This window comes from Falco naumanni, chromosome 13 (assembly GCF_017639655.2).
Source record: "Falco naumanni isolate bFalNau1 chromosome 13, bFalNau1.pat, whole genome shotgun sequence".
In the NCBI taxonomy this organism is placed as follows: domain Eukaryota; kingdom Metazoa; phylum Chordata; class Aves; order Falconiformes; family Falconidae; genus Falco; species Falco naumanni.
The window spans coordinates 5,461,131-5,478,123 of NC_054066.1; the positions used below are offsets into that span (position 1 = coordinate 5,461,131).

Consider the following 16,993-nt stretch of genomic DNA (forward strand, 5'->3'; position numbering starts at 1 on the left):
ACTTTTAATATCCAGGATGTTTGAAGACTGGTATTCTCTCAGACAGGAACTCTATGAAACCAGTTTTACCATTCTGTCTTTTCAAAGTTAAGTATGTGTGGGGTGTTGTCTGATGTTCTTGTTAGGAAAACACAGGGAAAGAGGTATATTTATGTGTCTACAGCATGAAATTCCAGAGTCTGGCAGAATATTTCACATGTGTTAAACTGACAGAGAAAATTGCATGCTGCTTAAATTTCACTCAAATGAAGAGACTGGATATTAACCACTTTAAATTGGTGCTTGCTAGAAAAGGACATAAGCTGGCAAACAGGCCACTGACCGCATTAGTTAGCAAGCTTTCCTCTTAACCTGACCTGGAATTAAGTGAATAGGTTTATTATCATTTTAGTTGTGTTCTAAATTGGGCTTCTTCTCAACTTAAGCCTCCCCCGATGAATCCCACACAGAACCACACACGAGTACAGATACATTCCTTTGACTTGTTGTCCCCCAACACATCAATTTGCCTTATGAGTCAGCTCTAGCTGGAGAAGAAACACTTGTAACAAGTGAATCATAGAATTATAGAATCATTTAGGTTGGAAAAGATCTTTGAGATCAACAAGTCCAATCATTAACCCAGCACTGCCAAGTCCATCACTAAACCATGTCCCTAATGCACCTACACACTTTTTAACACCTCTAGGGATGGCAATTCCACCATTTTCCTAGGAAGTCTGTTCCAATGCCTGACCATCCTTTCAGTGAAGAAAGTTTTCCCAATATCCAAATTAAACCTCCCTTGGCACAACCTGAGGCTGTTTCCTCTTGTCCTGTCACTTGTTCCCTGGGAACAGAGCCCGACACCCCCCCCCCCTCGCCTGCAGCCCCTGTCAGGCAGCCGTAGGGAGCCATACGGGCCCCCCTGAGCCTCCCCCTCCCCAGGCTGAACCCCCCAGCTCCCTCAGCCGCCCCTCACAGCACTTGTGCTCTGGACCCTTCCCCAGCCCCGTTCCCATCTCCGGACACGCTCCAGCCCCTCCATGTCCCTCTGGCCGTGAGGGGCCCAACCCTGAGCCCAGGAGTCGAGGGGCGGCCGCACCGGTGCCGAGCGCAGGGGGACGGGCACTGCCCCGGCCCTGCTGGCCACACTGCCTGGGACACGAGCCAGGCCGCTGCTGGCCGCCTTGGCCACCTGGGCACACGGGGGGCTCCCGCCCAGCCGGCCCAGCCAGCCCCCCCAGGCCCTGTCCCGCCGGGCCCTTCCCAGCCCCCTGCCCCAGCCTGTAGCGCTGCCGGGGGCCGCTGTGCCCCACGGGCAGGGCCCGGCGCTGAGCCCTGCCAACCCTCACCCGCTGGCCTCGGCCCCTCAGCCCGGCCTGCCCAGCCCCCCGCCCCCCAGCAGATCAACACTCCCCCCCAGCTTGGTGTCATCTGCAAAATTCCTGAGGGTGCACTCGATTCCCTTGTCCAGATTGCAAATAAAGATATTAAAAAGAACTTGCCCCGGCACTGAGCCCTGGGGAACACCATGTGTGACTGGCCACCAGCTAGATGTAACTCCATTTACTACCACTCTTCAGGCTCAGCCATCCAGCCAGCTTTTTACCCATCAGAAGTGTTTTACAGAAGGTGTACAGTGAACTCCTCCATGGGCAAGCTTGGGAAGGAAGGCAACCTGGCAGAAAGAAGCTTCACTGGCCAGATGCTTTTATGGTCCCACTTGCACTGCCACTTTCATTGCATTTTGTTTACTGTAACGTTCATTATTTCAAGTTGGAAGGATAATACCCAAGATGTTCTTGTAAGTCTCTTATATCCAGGAAGCTTTGCTCCAGTTTATATGCTACCCTTTTGGCAGCAGACCGACAAAAGCCAGATTAGAGGAAGCAGGAAAGATACAGATATGGGAACTGAGGTACTTTGTAATTTTGGGAAGAATGGAGATGTAATAAATAAGAAACAGAGCAGCAGAAAAATGGGAGATGCTAGACCAAAAGTTTAAGTAAAGCAATTATGTGAAAAGGCAGAGCAGACAAGTCATATCACAGCTGTTGCACCTCCCTTCCACCTCCACAGTCTTAAGACCTGAAGAGTAATGTTCTCTCTTGATCTTTCTAATTTCAGCTGATCCTTTATTGTACCATGTAGAGTAGAACAGTTTTAATGGGAAGGCACAAGAACCCTCCTACCACCAAACAGCTCAACACATAAGCTATGAGGAGCAAGAAAACTCTTCCAAAAATTGGAATCATGGGGTTTAAGCCTCATGTGGAGGAAAGAAATGAGAGGTGTCCTGGGTCCTGACTGGGTGTTCTAACTATGGAGCTATTGTACAGAAAGTGAAACCACCATCACCTGACGGGTCTTTCACTGTATGCAAAGCCCAAATCTATAAAAATATTGGCAAGACAAAGCACCTCAGGTAAAATGAACAGAAAAAGGTCTAATTTACAAATTCCACTATATACTGAGGAACGAAGGAACTAACCAAGCAACCCCAGCTGCACGGTAAATGAGCAGAAGTTCTGAGAATTTGTATCTTGGACTTGGGTATTTATTCCTAAGACTGCTCTGCATATAGCACTTGACATCCACACTCCTAACTCCTCAGCTTTTCTCCAAGGATCACTGTGCCTCCCTGAATTGCCATAGTGCAACAGCAAACACAAAGAATACAACACTCAGATCCTGTGACGGTAGAGGCACACAAATTATATAGAAAGGTCTGAGGGCTCTGAGAGCATTATTAATCTTCATAAAACAGTTCTACATAATACCAGGAAAATTAATGAACTGAACCGGTAAAACCAGCATCAAACAGGGCTCCAGGTACAAGGTCTGAAACAGTGGCATTCAAGATCAACTCCATTTAATATGAAAACAGGATTGAGTTCTGAAAACTCATATTACTTGACAGAATCAAACAATAACTAATTCCCCATAGCTCATAATCCTGCAAAAAAAAAATTTATACTACCGCTATGAGCTTTTGAGCTGTAGCTATTGTACATACATGGGACAGAATTCTAGGAAGGGCTGAACAGCTTTAGGTTGTGTTGTCTTCAGATGAGTCATTAAATTACACTCTGTTATACTGTATATGACATTTGTTATACTGACATATAATTAAAACCCTATCATAATACATAAGAAAAACGAGTGAACTTAGAATTGTATACTTGGTATTGTCAGAGTTTGGTAGAAGATTATGCTATAAAATTAGCTTTCCATTAAAGGATGTTCCTGAAATTTCTTTAAAGACAGCTGTAAGAAATACAAGCTGACCCCCGTTATAGACCATGTTGAAATAGACTTTTTCTGAATGTTTTCTTGTGATGCTCAAATATTCCTACGTAAAGAAGCCAGACTTTGTTTTAAATTGGTAGAACACAGATGATAGTTCCAGTCCCTGCAGATACAAAGAGCCTTCTGACTAAACCATGAATGACAGCATGTTCCCAACCCCAAATAATAGAAGTGACTCTGTACCTGGATGTGGAGCTGCCTCTTCCCAGAACTACTTATTTCTGTTTCTTCAGTAGCCCTTCTTACAGCACTTCGTTGGCACTCCTGTGCAGAGGAAGGAAGGAAAAAAAATAAAAAAATACATATATATATATATATTTGACCTTTAGGGAACAAGGAGTCACCAGTACTATTGCTTTCAGTTTGCCCACCCACGGGAAAACAAAAAAAGCTTTCTTGAGTTACATAAAAACTATGTGTACAAAACAGGGTTAAAGGAGCATCTCTGCAGTTACAAAGTCAAGCTCTCAAACATTAAGAATCACCAGAATTAAAATTATTGGTGTGACAATAAAGCAGTTCCTTTATGTATTCAAGTACAGTCTTTAATTATATAACATAAAGGGCTTTTCACAAGTTCCATGCTTCACTCAACACAAGAACGGATAATACTCACTTAATACTTGGCTTCATCACTATTGTTCAGGGTACAAAGAAGAGGGAAGAAGCAACTGCATTAGGCACCGAAATGAGTTTATAGCCTTGTGTGCTAGGGAGAACTGAGGGCGTGCTGGTAAGGAAGGCTCCCTTGCCACAGCCAGCCATTGCATCAGCTGTGGCTTCATCTGGGTACCACTGTAGATTTCCAGGAGAAGAGAAGTTTCTGCTGTTTATAGCTCTGGCAAGTCACAGAAACACACTTCTTCACTGGTGCATGTACTCTTTTGCATGCCTTAGAGGTTAACTAGTCCTCCTCTTACCTTCTTATCCCTCCACCCTTCCTATATCCCATCTGTCCTCAGTCAGCTAGAGATCTGTAATAGCTGAACTGTAGTCAGTCAGTGCTGCCCACTGTCTCCTAATCATCAGACACCAAACCATGCAAACCAAAGGGCATCAGGAGTATGTAAATGTGAAGTTCCCACTCAAAATTTGAAAAGAAGGCAACAAGTGGCAGAATGCCTTCAGATCTAAGAGTACATACCCCTTCTCACTTCAATGCAAAGTCTTAAAACTTTGGAAATAATTACAAACATTCAGGTTTACCATGAGTGACATCTCTGGAGGAACTGGTCATAAGTTAGGTTTTGCTATCTTTGTGAGAGATGAATTCAGTGGGTGAAGTTTCTTTATCATCTGACCAAAGAAGAAAGTCTCAGTGTCTGGTCTATCATGGAAAATTACTTCTATGAGCATCTGAATGAGGGTGAAGGTCATACATTTGTGTTCCCATCCTCCAGGCTTGTACTGTGTAGATGTCTCCCTTGGTTTGTTTGTGCAGTATGATTGTTTACAACATCAAACATAAAGACCTTAAAGTAATATTTTAATTGCAAGCATCATCAAGCTCCAACTTCTCTAAAGTCCCATTTATTTCTGCAGGATGAATTGCTGTTAGCGCAGTAGAGACCTCACTGACTTTAGCCAAATTCAGCCTCAACATGAGATAGAGGAGCAAATCTATCTCCCCAGAGAAAGTAACAGCATACATAAAAGGGAAAGGAAGTGAAAGAAACGGAAAGAGTAAAGATGAAAATCAGGAAACACAATTAAGACTGAGCTTAGTCATTACAGGGTGGTCAGAGCTGCTACTTGTCTCTATTTGAAGAACACTGAATCTCTTCTCAGTCTTCAGTGATTATCTGAAACTTGTAGCAGTAAAAGCTCAGATCACAATGACAGGGAGTGTGGGATATGCTAGCACAGGTGGATCCCAAGTCTGGTAGCTGATTTCCTATTGCACTCCTATCACAAGGAAAGGCAAAATAAGTACTTAGTACAAGCAGGTTTTCCTCATTCCCTGTATTCTTCATGTACAACTACACCCAGGAAGCAGCTGATACTTATTTGTTGTGATCCTACAACAATTTTTCACCATAGGCTTTTTATATCTAAATAGCTCCATACCATTCATAAAGTGAGGAGACGCAGTGCTGAGCTGTCTGTAAATAGCTGCCCACCTCCTCTGCTTCTTCTACCTTAGACTGCAGTGTGCGCCAGATTGGCAACAAATGGAGCTCTAGGATAAACTGATTGCAAACACATCTTTGATACGTTATTGGATTGTTAAAGCTTAGTCTTTTGCTAATTCAGAAACACAAATAACTAATTGTACCGTGTCTAGCTCAGATTACAGCTGAGGATGGATCTTGTGGGTAACTGGGAAAGAACACGCCTGTGCTTTTATTGTGGGAAGTGTTCCCTAAGCATAATACCATTGGAGATGGCTGAAGGGGATTGTATCTGGCTGGGGAGGAAATTACAACCATAATAATTAGCATCAAATTAGCTGCTGTCTCATCTCGAGCCAGGCAAGCCCATCACATTCCTTTTACCAGCTGCCCTCTGGTGGAAGAACGTTCTGCAGAACAGCTCCAGGCAGGAAAGCAATGGTGCTGTGCACAGGCCAGGTGAAGGCCACAGGTGGCTTCCACATTTCTGCTTCATTTCACCGGAAAGTAGTTATGGGTGGGCCATTTGTGAGTTAAGCCAGAAGGGACCAAATTAGGAGGAACAAACCCTAAGAAAATGCCCCCTGCCCAGGGGCAGGAGAGCTTTGCTAGGCCAAGCTAGAGTGGTTGACATTCCTTTAGCATAGCACCTCTTTTTATGTGGTCGCCTAGTTTCTGACAAGTGGGTATACAGCACTTGCTCTATTTATGTGTAAGACTTCTCAAACTTTGATCAGAATCATGTCTACAAAGCTTTAAAGGTCTCCATGTTAATCAGAAAGGGGCTCTCTAGTTGCAATTATTCTATTATAACAAATACTATAATACTTACGATGAATTCTTCGTACTGCCTTGTCTCTGAGTTTGGCTACATGCTGGTACTATTTCATCTTCACAGAAACCAATGAAATCTCTAATCGGCCAGCTCCATGCTTGGTGCTCCAAGCTTGAGTCACTCACCAGCCCATCACCATCCTCTCCACACAGATGATGGTTGTGGGGTCATGTCTCAGGAAGAGCACAGAAGCTCAATCCAGAGCAGATAAATTGACAAAAATCAGGATGGAAACCCTGCCCAGGGGGATGCCAGGTCTGCAGGCAAGAGGCACAGCCACACAAGGCAAAGGGATCTGTGCTCAGAATAAAGCGAGAGTGGTAACCAAGCAATAGGTTCAAACTTAGCACAGAAACGCCTGAGGTGAGACATCAGGAAAAATTTCCAAGCCATAAGGTCAATTAGACCATGGAATAATCTTTAGGCAGTGGCAGAATCACCATTGCTGGAGTGGTTCGTGCATGGTCTAGACAAGTCACTTGGGATTTTTGAAGGGAATGGCTTGGCACTGGCAGAGGAGCTGGGCTGGATGGGGCAAAAGGTCATTTTCCATCCCTGCATTTTATGGTTCTACAAATTTTTGCTCCAATAGAAACTGGAGAGAGAAAACAAAACAAACAAACAAAAAAAGCTAAGGCCAAGCGAGAGAGAGGAAAAAAACCAGCAGCCAGGGTACAGCTCAAGTGGCACTCAGCATGACAGGAGGAATCACAGAGTCACTGCAGTGGGAAGGGGTCCTTGAGTCCTGCCCCCTGCTCCAAGCAGGGCTGGCTGGAGCAGGCTGCCCAGCACCACATCCCAATGGAACCAGCACCCTCCCAGGGCCCACGCAGGCAGAGCAGCCCTTTGGCAGAGTCAGCCCTGCTCACCTACGTCCCTAGAGGCCCCACACCGTGCACGCACTCCCCCTCTAGAGAAGCACCCAAGAGGCTGGTGGGAATTAGGTACCTTCCTTTTGCTGCTGCAAAACAGAGGGAAAAAATGTGTCATTTTCGGATGGCCTGTCTCGGCGTGTGGCTTCGGTCTTGGTTCTTTAATTGTTGTAGATGGGAGAGCATCTAAGCCTCTGGGTGCAGGCATGTCTTGGGGTTCTCAGTAGGGAGCTGTCACCTTAATGTCCTACCACGGTGCCAGAGGTGCTGTGCTCCTGGAGAAACCACTAGGGCTGAGACCTGGACCAGGTTTTAGTGCCTGTGGCCCCATTGACTTTGCAGCGGCAAGGAAAGAGGCTTGGGCCAGACTTTAATCCACAGCATGAGATCTGTGCCTGTCAAAATGATCCCACATGCAGTCTTCTTCCTGCTTAGCCAAGCCACAGGCTGTTTGAGAAACGCGGTATGCCTTCCACCTTACGTGCATTTTAGAAATGAGGAGTTACATTGTACATGGTTACTGGGGGACAGAAGGACTGCCAGAATAAAGAGGCAGGTGAGTGTTTAGTTTTTGAGACTGAGAGCCTGGTTTGCACTGGTGCCACCAGTCACCAGCAGCACCACAGCTCCTGTCCTGGGTCCTGGTGGTGCCATGTCCCCCTTCACCAGCACAAAGCCCTGAACTGTTCTGGGAATAGTGTCCTACACCCACTTACATATCTACACCAAAAAGATATAAAAGTAGCATTGCATCTCCTCCTTTTATGAATGGTACGGAGCCACTTTAGCATATAGATATAAAAAGCTTATGGTGAAAAACTACTGTAGGATCACAAGTCAAAAAGTAACAGAGTCCCCATGTGTTCCCACAGTCCCATACAACCAGACAGGCAGAACCGCATGAAGCTGAGAGGTCAGGCAGCACTTGGGCAGTGGGAGAGGGAGAGCAAGATGCGGGTTGCAGTAATCTCTGTATTCCTGGCCACTCTCCAGTCACTTCCTACCACACGCATTTATGTACACGATTAGAGTTCTTGCAGCCTTTGAATGCAGGCCAGATAATGAGTTCAAAACCTTCATTAAAGCATAATCTCTTCCTTGACTCCCCCAGTCACACACACACACATCCCTGGGCTACCTGATTGCCCTTCCTGCCCAGACGGAGTTAATAACACTCTCCCAGAGCCGATTCCTCTTGCAAGGAACCGCTTGTGTCACATGTGTTCAGGATCAATAGGGACACCCTCTGCACTTGGCCTAATTAGCTGTAATGGAGGGGGAAAGCAAAATCCAAACCATCTGATTTTAATCCTCTGATCTTAATATGAGCAGTTCCACACTAAACCTGCTGGCACCTCCGCCGAAAAGCATTGGTGCTTAAGAGCCTCTGGATCTTTAACAGTTCCCTGGATCCTTCCACACACCCCCTTCCCAAACACACAAAGCCTGGTTGGGGGTGTGGATAGGGATTCGTTTTCCTTCCCAATGGTTTTACAGGGCTGTCTTTCTTTGCTTCCCTGCATTTGGAGGCACTAACCATCCCTGGAGTCGTGAGGGGCTTGGGAGTTTCAATGAGAGAGATTTATTGTAGAGATAAAAGAATCCTGTTGGACATCACAGACTGATGATGATTTTCAGCAGTATTTCTTCATGATATAAGTTGTACTGGAATATGTTTCACTGAGAATGGATTTCTAGTACATTACTTTCATAAAGGATTTTAGTAAATCTCTCTTGAGATTTCAAACACACATGGAAGTTTATCAGTAAAGCATACCCTGTACTTGTCTGCCATGCCTTCTGACTAGAGGTGGGATGAGGATGCTCACATTTGGTTATGTCAAGAATTTTACAACTACATTATGAAGTGATAAAGACATTTAATGGTTTGTATTATTTCAGTTTTTCATGCTGTATTATATGAAAATGTTTCAAGTAAGCTATCCCTAGGCATTGACACAACAATTTTTAAATCTACACACATAATTCTGTAATATAGCAACAAAATTCCCTGCTACATAGAGCCTTTAGACAACAAACACAGCAACAGTACTGAGAAAGGAAAGCATATTTTTCACCACATGTTTTCAGCAGAACCAAAGGGCATGACTCAGTTTCCCTTCAGTCCTCACAAGCACAAAGGACACTGGCTTGCAGTTTCAGCAATAAAATGGACTCAAGTCCCACACTCACAGAACCACCACAATGAGCCCTTCATTAGCCAGTACTTCCCGTCAGACTGTTAAAGGGGACACAGGTTTACCAAACAGCTAATCCTTGATAATGAAAGGTTTCCAACAAAGCCCTCTTTCCAGGGAGTCTGGGCACTCTCACATTAGCAAGAAGTGAATAGACAAAGTGGTTCAGGAAATGTGCCAAACAGTAGCTCATGCACTCAAACACAAAGACCTGTAGTCTTCAGGGAGCTAAATTAAAAAATACAGTGGTGTTTCAAGTTGTTTCTCATTATCATAGTTACTTTCTTTCATATGATTTTATGAATAGTCTTCAAACTATAAAATATATATACATTTCTCTCATAAATTTCACTTGCGAATATAAATCAGTTTCTGCACTGCCTTATCCCATTCTCCATGTCAGACGGAGGTTGCCTCTCTGCTGTGGGCCTCTTCTGGACAGATGCCACTTTTCTTACTGTCAGTCCCTAAGCAACTGTAACACCACTGACTGCTACCCCTTCATTTCCTCAGGGTTTTGTTTTATTTTGGTATTTAACAGGCCAACAATTGGATCTTTCCCTTTTAGGGTCTATTTTAAGAAGGCTTTGTTTAATCAGATGCAATTAAGCATTTAGGATCCAAGATAAGTATTATCCTTTTAGAACTGTAAAGGCAACGCATATTATTTGGATTTGAGTAAAGAATGTCAGGATTAACATCAAAACATGAAATATAAGGGTTAAGGAAACAGCTTTTATTTCTGACAGAAGGACATGGCAAAACAAACCCAGGGTGGCTGAAGAACCAGTTCATGAGGACAGAGAAGCTGTACAGTGGACAGGCTTGAGTATGGAAGCACAAGGTGTAGATAACCCTCAGCGCACAGCAGAGCTCTGGGAGGGACCATGCCACCCTTGTTCACCTTCCCTGCAGCTGGCAAAGGGGAAGACAACACAGCACGTGTGTGTTCTAACTTCTCGTAGAAGAGAGCAACACACTTCAGTGTACATGAAGCAGCTCTGGCTATTCTTGACTTACCCTTCTATCCCTTTACTTTTTCTCTCCAGGGGAATATGAAGGTACTGTGGACTTCACTGGGAGCACCTGTCCCTCAGTCTCATGTGTATGGTGGGGCAGAGAAAGGGAGCTTGTTGGGAGGAAGGTAACAGGTATAACCCAGCATTGAAAACCCTTGAGACAGAACTAGCCTGACACCTGATGGTTCAAGTTCAAGTCTGAGGACAATTGTGCTACTCATGCTGGTTTGTAGACAGATAATTCCACTCCCTATGGCAGTCATTTTAAAGAAATCGCTTTTATGTCGACACCCGTTTGGATGTAATCAGTTTATATTCCAGCAGAACTATCCAGGTCACGAATTCAGCCCTGGAAGCCGCTGGCTGTACCGCCGTAGCGATTCCCTGCGCGCCGGGCCGCCCCGGTGCCGGCAGCCAGCAGAGGGCAAGCTGCCACCGCGCCACCCAGCCCGGGGACCCCGCTGCGGGCCACCGCCACCCGCCCCACACCCTCCACTCTTCAAACTCTTAGTAAGCAAATACAGCTTGGGGCTGCAGAATGGCAGTGACTCGCCAGTGTCACTGGCGTGGGGAGAGAAAGATGAACCTTTCTCAAGAGTCCCTGCAAATCAGGCTCCTGAAATGACCCCATTGAGTCTATTACCTTTCTGAAAAACATTCTTAGGAGATAAGGTTTGCAACCTTCTCATTTTGTATTTCACTAAACTAAGTCACAAAGACTTGCAGTGGAAGGGTAACAATGAGATCTGCTTGAAGCTATAGGTACTGAAGATCTGAGATCTCTATATGATGCACAAGCAGTTTTCGTGCCGAGCCACCAACCCTAACATGGTGCTGCTGCTGAAGTGAGGCTTTGCCAGGAATCACATCTACTTTGCCAAGAAAGCTTCAGCTTGTGCAGGAAGGTCACTCCTGTGACATTCTGCCTTTGTAGCAGTCTGTTGACCTGTAGGCTCAATCTGACCCATCACCTTGCTGACCGTTTCCTAGCACAGCGGTAGGTGTGCATGCAGCTTTCAGCTTGCTGCTCTGTCCCCACAGTGAGAGGGGACTGCCATCTCTTGTCAACAGAGAACTGCCAGGAGAGTGCCCCACAACAGCATCCAACCTGCCACTTCCAAGGTGCTCAGAGGCTCCAACTGTTTCATACCATGTCCATCACTGACAGTTAGGGCTGATCTTAACACCAACCACACAGGTATGCCTGCTTCCCCTCTGGCTTGCCCATTTTTTCCCCAGAGCCCTAACAACTCCTCCAGTGAGTCTCACAAACTCAGCTGAAGTGCAGAGGAGCAACTGAATTCTTCCTTTGTAGCCTCCTTCTGCAAAATGCCTGGGACTTGTATGCTGGAAACCAGCCAGCACTTTTCAGCTTCACATCCCCCCCATGTCCCTTCACTCCCACCCATGAAGCGGACCAGAATTTTGCAATTATCTAAAATGTCTCTACTCATGACAGATGTACAAAACTGCATTAATGTTTTGACTAAACTTGGTACAGCACCTAGTAAAATGAGTAGCTCAGGCTGGTTCAGAACAGCCCACATCCAACCAAGATGAATGTGTCATTGCCCTAAAAGTCCAAGGCAAATAAACAAGACTTGGGTCTCAATTCCTCTACAAGATTCTCTACTTGGGGGAGGAAGCATATAAATCACTTTGAAGATCTAGGGACTATGTTTGGGCGAAGAATGTAAAATAAGGCTTATGCTCAGAGCAGAATAATTTCCACAGTCTTTAAAGCTATGTGAGGTTGAACATTTGCCATATTGGAGTCCTCTCCTTCTTGTTTATTTGTCACAGTAAACCAACTGAACCAAAGAAATTATATCATTTTCTCTTTTGGACTAAATGAATGAATAATCCTCATTTGCATTTGGCAGGCTAGCAGACTATTCTCCAGTCTTGACAGATATTGCATATAATGGTCTCTTTTTGTTCAGCTCTACTGTCCAAATGTTGAAGGAGTCTTTCCACATTATACTCTGTTACTAAAAGACAAAAGCTAAATTGTAACAGAGGTTTTGCATCTATGCAGCATCCCTGTGCTCTGCTAAACAACAGCTTGTTCCCCAAGAGGCAGAACTGATGAAGCCTGATTTCCTACAGATTTTTGTCCTCTAATATATCCTCTCCACTCACCGCATTAGCTCTGTTCCCACCAGCTCCTCACACATTGCCCTATCAATACATAAATGCTGACTGGCTGGGTGGGGCTTGCCAGTAAAAGCACACATTAGAAGAGTTCCCTCAGTAAAAGCACTAATTTGGACATTCCTCCTTTACTCAAGTGCCAGCGGTCTTGAAAATTTCAGGAAGCTTTGATACTTCTACCTCTTTTAAATTTGGTTAAAAACTGTCAGTATTTTCAAAAGGTACTTGCAGTGAGACAGACATAGATTTCTCAATTGCCTCATTCCCTTAGGAATTAAGCTAAAAACTTACTATAAAAGTGATTCTTCAAGTTCTTTAGGACTGTAAAGATGGTCCTTTGCCATTTCAGAAGTTAGTGTTCACTCTGATACTGGGTACAATTGCATTCCCTCATTGCCTGTTCTGGGATAGTTAGGACTCCCAGTAACACACTCCTTTCACAGATAACGATGAGCTCAGTTTTTCCTTATTATAATTTGAAGTACCTCACATACTTTCACATACATGTTATGCAGTCCAAAGTCTCATAAAATGTTTCTTCAGGAAAACCTGGTGAAAATAATGGTTGAATAGCTCCATGTATTTGACTTAAAAAGCAATATATCCTGCAGAATATGCATCTTAATTATGATCCTGAATCTGCACTGAGTCCCCAGTGGAAACTAAGAGTGGATATGAAATTATTCATCAATTTCACCTAACTAAGATATTTCCATTCCTCAGTTTCTGCTTCCCTGAATGCAAACCATAGACCCATTTTATTTTTATTTTAAAGGGAAACTGAAGCTGATAATCTTGAGTCACTGGGATAACAGTCAGAAATTGTAGAATCCACATACAGTACAGTCATACTCAGCAGCCTGACTTGCAATGGACCCTGCAACCTAAATCCAAAGCTAGTGGAGAAATTTGGATTTGAAAACATAGTGGAGCACAACTTCCCCAGGGACCTGTTCATTTTGTCACCTGAAAGACAACAGGAATTGAGTTCAGGCAACAAGAAATTAAAGACACTGGACTCCCAAGTTAGCACAGCACTGAGGGGATAAGGGATGTCTTTAAGCCATGCACTTTGCCCTCCCTGAGGGACACCGAGATGGAAAAATGAACAAATTGGGCCTCCATACTATTGAACAACTGAGCCTTGCTACAAACTCCAGGGAGTGAGAAAACCACCACCAGAAGCAGGCACCTACCATGAAAGAAGTATCTTTACAAGCATGCCAGTGCTTTTTATATAGTGTCTAGCAAAACCACAAATGGAGATGCCAATACTAATATAAAATGGAGATACTGAAATGCACTTTACCCCCACACTGAGCCAGAAGGGGCTAGGCCAGGTTCAACCTGGACGGTTACTGTTTGCATAACCTGCAACAAGAGAAAACATTTCACTAATGACTGAAGAAAGCCAGAGCAGCAATATGTAAAGGAAGGAGCTCTGTGCTCCTCTTGGCCTCACTCCTTGTTATCCTGACTGTGAGCCCAGGGTTTACAAGCCAGTTTGTACAGGAGGTGATGCCCTGCACCAGGCAGGCAAAGACAACACTGCACAGAAACAGTTATAAAAAAAAACACAACCAAAAAAAGGCTACAGTGATGCAAACTCAAATGTCATGCTGTAAAAAAGGGCTCACTGTTGAATGCATCTGCCTTATATCTACTGCCTTGAACGGATGCCAAGGAAAAGCCTGGGTTTGAGTCAATCTAAACTGAAAATAGTTATAGGAAATAATATTCTGGGTTGCTTTCAATCTTTGGGATTCATTCACTCCTAAAATAAAGGATAGACATTATATGAGTGTTAGGTTATCTGCATTCAGTTCCTTGCTCTCTCTCAGACTTTCTGAATGATCTTAGGCAAATAATTCACTGTTTCCAGCCCTCAGTCTCCTTTTGCTACATCACAAAAGATACTGGAAGACTGAATTCATGGAGAAGGCACTCGGACACCATGGTGATAAGTACTATTAAAAAAAAAAGTTCTATACAAGAAAAGTACAGGCATATTTAAAGGAAAAGCTAATGCCATCCTGACTCTCTGCAAACTATGTGTTCTCCTAAAAGGTCTCCTCCTCCAAGCTCTTTTGGGTTTTGCTCTTTACCATAAAAAACCTTTAGCAATTGCAAAGTGAAAAATTATTTATCATTCTGTTTTCCTTCTTTGTAAAAGACATAGTCATCTTCTAACTGCTTCTTTACACTAAAAGTTGACAGTTATCAGAAAGCTAATGGTGAATCTATTACATACCAATGCCGTGTTTAAATTAATTCGGCAAATGACACCAACTCATTCACTTGACTGCAGATCAAGTACTTAAGTGTAATTGTTGCATGCAACAATTTCACCTGTCATGGGCTAACAAACTCACTCTTTCTACAGCAGCTTTTGAAGTACCAGAATGAAAGCAAGTTCTAACTGCAGACAAATTAATCCTGATTCTATCTTTGCTTTCAGAGCTTGCACTGACAGCAAACAGAGAATAACCAACATTACGCTTCATCAGTTCAGGAGGAAATACTTGGCACAACTCCAACATGGAAGGCAACAGAGATCTGTTACCTTCATAATCATAAATCAGGTAATAAGCACACAAGACAGAATACTAAGTGGGCCTTTTTACTGGTATTTAAGCAAAGACAAAAAACCCAGAAGATAGGATTTGCTGATGCAGGGTAAGAGCTCACCTCTATCTAGTAGAAACATATTTCATTTGTAATGTGAAATGCTGACTTTTGCACAAACCATTCACATAGCCTGCTGCCTGGGGGCAAGGATTACTGAAAATACTCTCTGGCCAGTCATTTTAAAGATAAGTACGTGGCAGTGCCTGAACTGGCAGACCTGATACTAAAGTTGACATGGCCTCCCATACAATTCTGGGTGCTGGAGTTTTATTACCTCCAGACGGTAGTATATTAAGGGGTTTTTTATGGAGTTTTTAATAGAATGAGGTCCATATGGGTTCAATGACCATAGTTATCTCCAATATGAACAGACTGACTGGTTCAGATCCACACCAAAGTAGTCTGAAAAGTCTGTTAGCCACACGACATACAGTGGCTCTGAGAATCTGCACAGCCATTACTTCATATCTATGTTCCTTACGGGAGGGATTTGCAAAAATGCAAGAATAACTTTGTCACCAAAAGTCTTCTTGATCTTTCAGAATTTTGTTCTACACTCATGAATTTCAAAGAATATTTCATTTGCTACACTGGAAATATGAGAACTCATGCTTTGCACCTGCCACTTGTGGAGGTCAGTCCTACGGGTATTTTGACTGTATGACTACACTGCCATGAGATTTTACAAAAAGTCTTTCCTCAGTCTCTGTGTATCTTCTTCAAAGTTTGCTGCCAAGACAGAAACACATAGCCTTTCTCCATGAAAAAAACCATGCTTGAAACAAATGCAGGCTTCTCAGTCAACATAATACATATTCAGGACATCATTACCTATATGAGATGTTTCTGTTCTATTACTTTAAATGTCATTATGCAGCTATAAGGCATAATCTACATAATGAAAATCCAGAAGGAAAATTGTGAACGTACTTTGTGGTTCAATTTCACTGGCCAAATGCATAAAACTACTTAAGAGGCGTTTCACAATTCTTTGGAGGTTTTTCACAAAGAGGTCACTGCTCTTTAACCCACTGGCTGTCACTGCACCCTGGAGATGACTGCTTCCATAACAACTTACTGCATCCCACAGCACAAGTGGTATGAACAACAAGAAAAGGAGATGGAGAGAACAGATGTTTATGCTCCATCAGATAGTCTTCCTGGCAATTGGTGCGAGCTGCTTGGTCCCAACATGCTAACTTACTTTATCTGCTGCAATAGGTAGGAACACATTCAATTCAGTATTTCCTTCTAGGACTGCAATGATTACTACAGGGTAATGTCAATATAAATGGGACAGGAAGAGTTCTGCCTAACAGAGGCATGGGAACAGTATGCTCTCTGCTAACATTTCCTCTGTAATACCCTGATGATATTCTCTGATCAAGACATAATATAAGTCCTTCACCTCATCCTTTAAATACATCTCAGGCACATTGAAGACAGCTGAAAGCCAAACTGGACATAAAGAATATCTGTTCTGTTTTAATACAACACCATATCTCAGGGATCCTCTCCATTGAGTAGTAACAAGTCTTTTTGCAGAAAATAGCTAAAAACACTAATTAACACCAGCAGGATGACAACTGACACTGGAAAGTAAGTACTCCCCGACAAACAGGACAGCAGGTGGAGTCACTCTTCTCCCATGCCAGGGACAGCTCCCTCTCTATCAGCCGAGGAACTGTCTGTTGCCCACTTTTACATTAATGCCTGATTTATGCTTCACCAAACTTTCTCTGGCAGTCTGACAGATCCATTGTGTCACATGCCTTGATCAGAAAGACAGGGATCTGACAGGAAACCCCCCTGGCTAAACAAACCCCAGTCTGCCAGCTTGCCATTTTTCACATCCCTGTCATCACCTCTCTGGCATGTACTAATG

At 43.7% G+C, this 16,993-nt stretch overlaps 1 protein-coding gene across 2 annotated transcripts in view; it reads right to left on the reverse strand.

Moving 5' to 3' along the window:
* ARHGEF4 (Rho guanine nucleotide exchange factor 4) overlaps positions 1 to 16,993 on the reverse strand; it is a 228,225-nt gene that overhangs the window by 193,461 nt on the left and 17,771 nt on the right. For both annotated transcript variants that reach the window (XM_040613912.1, XM_040613914.1), the window contains exon 3: positions 3,475 to 3,555. In XM_040613912.1, the coding sequence (XP_040469846.1) occupies positions 3,475 to 3,555 (81 nt within the window). The remainder of the gene's footprint in view (positions 1 to 3,474; positions 3,556 to 16,993) is intronic.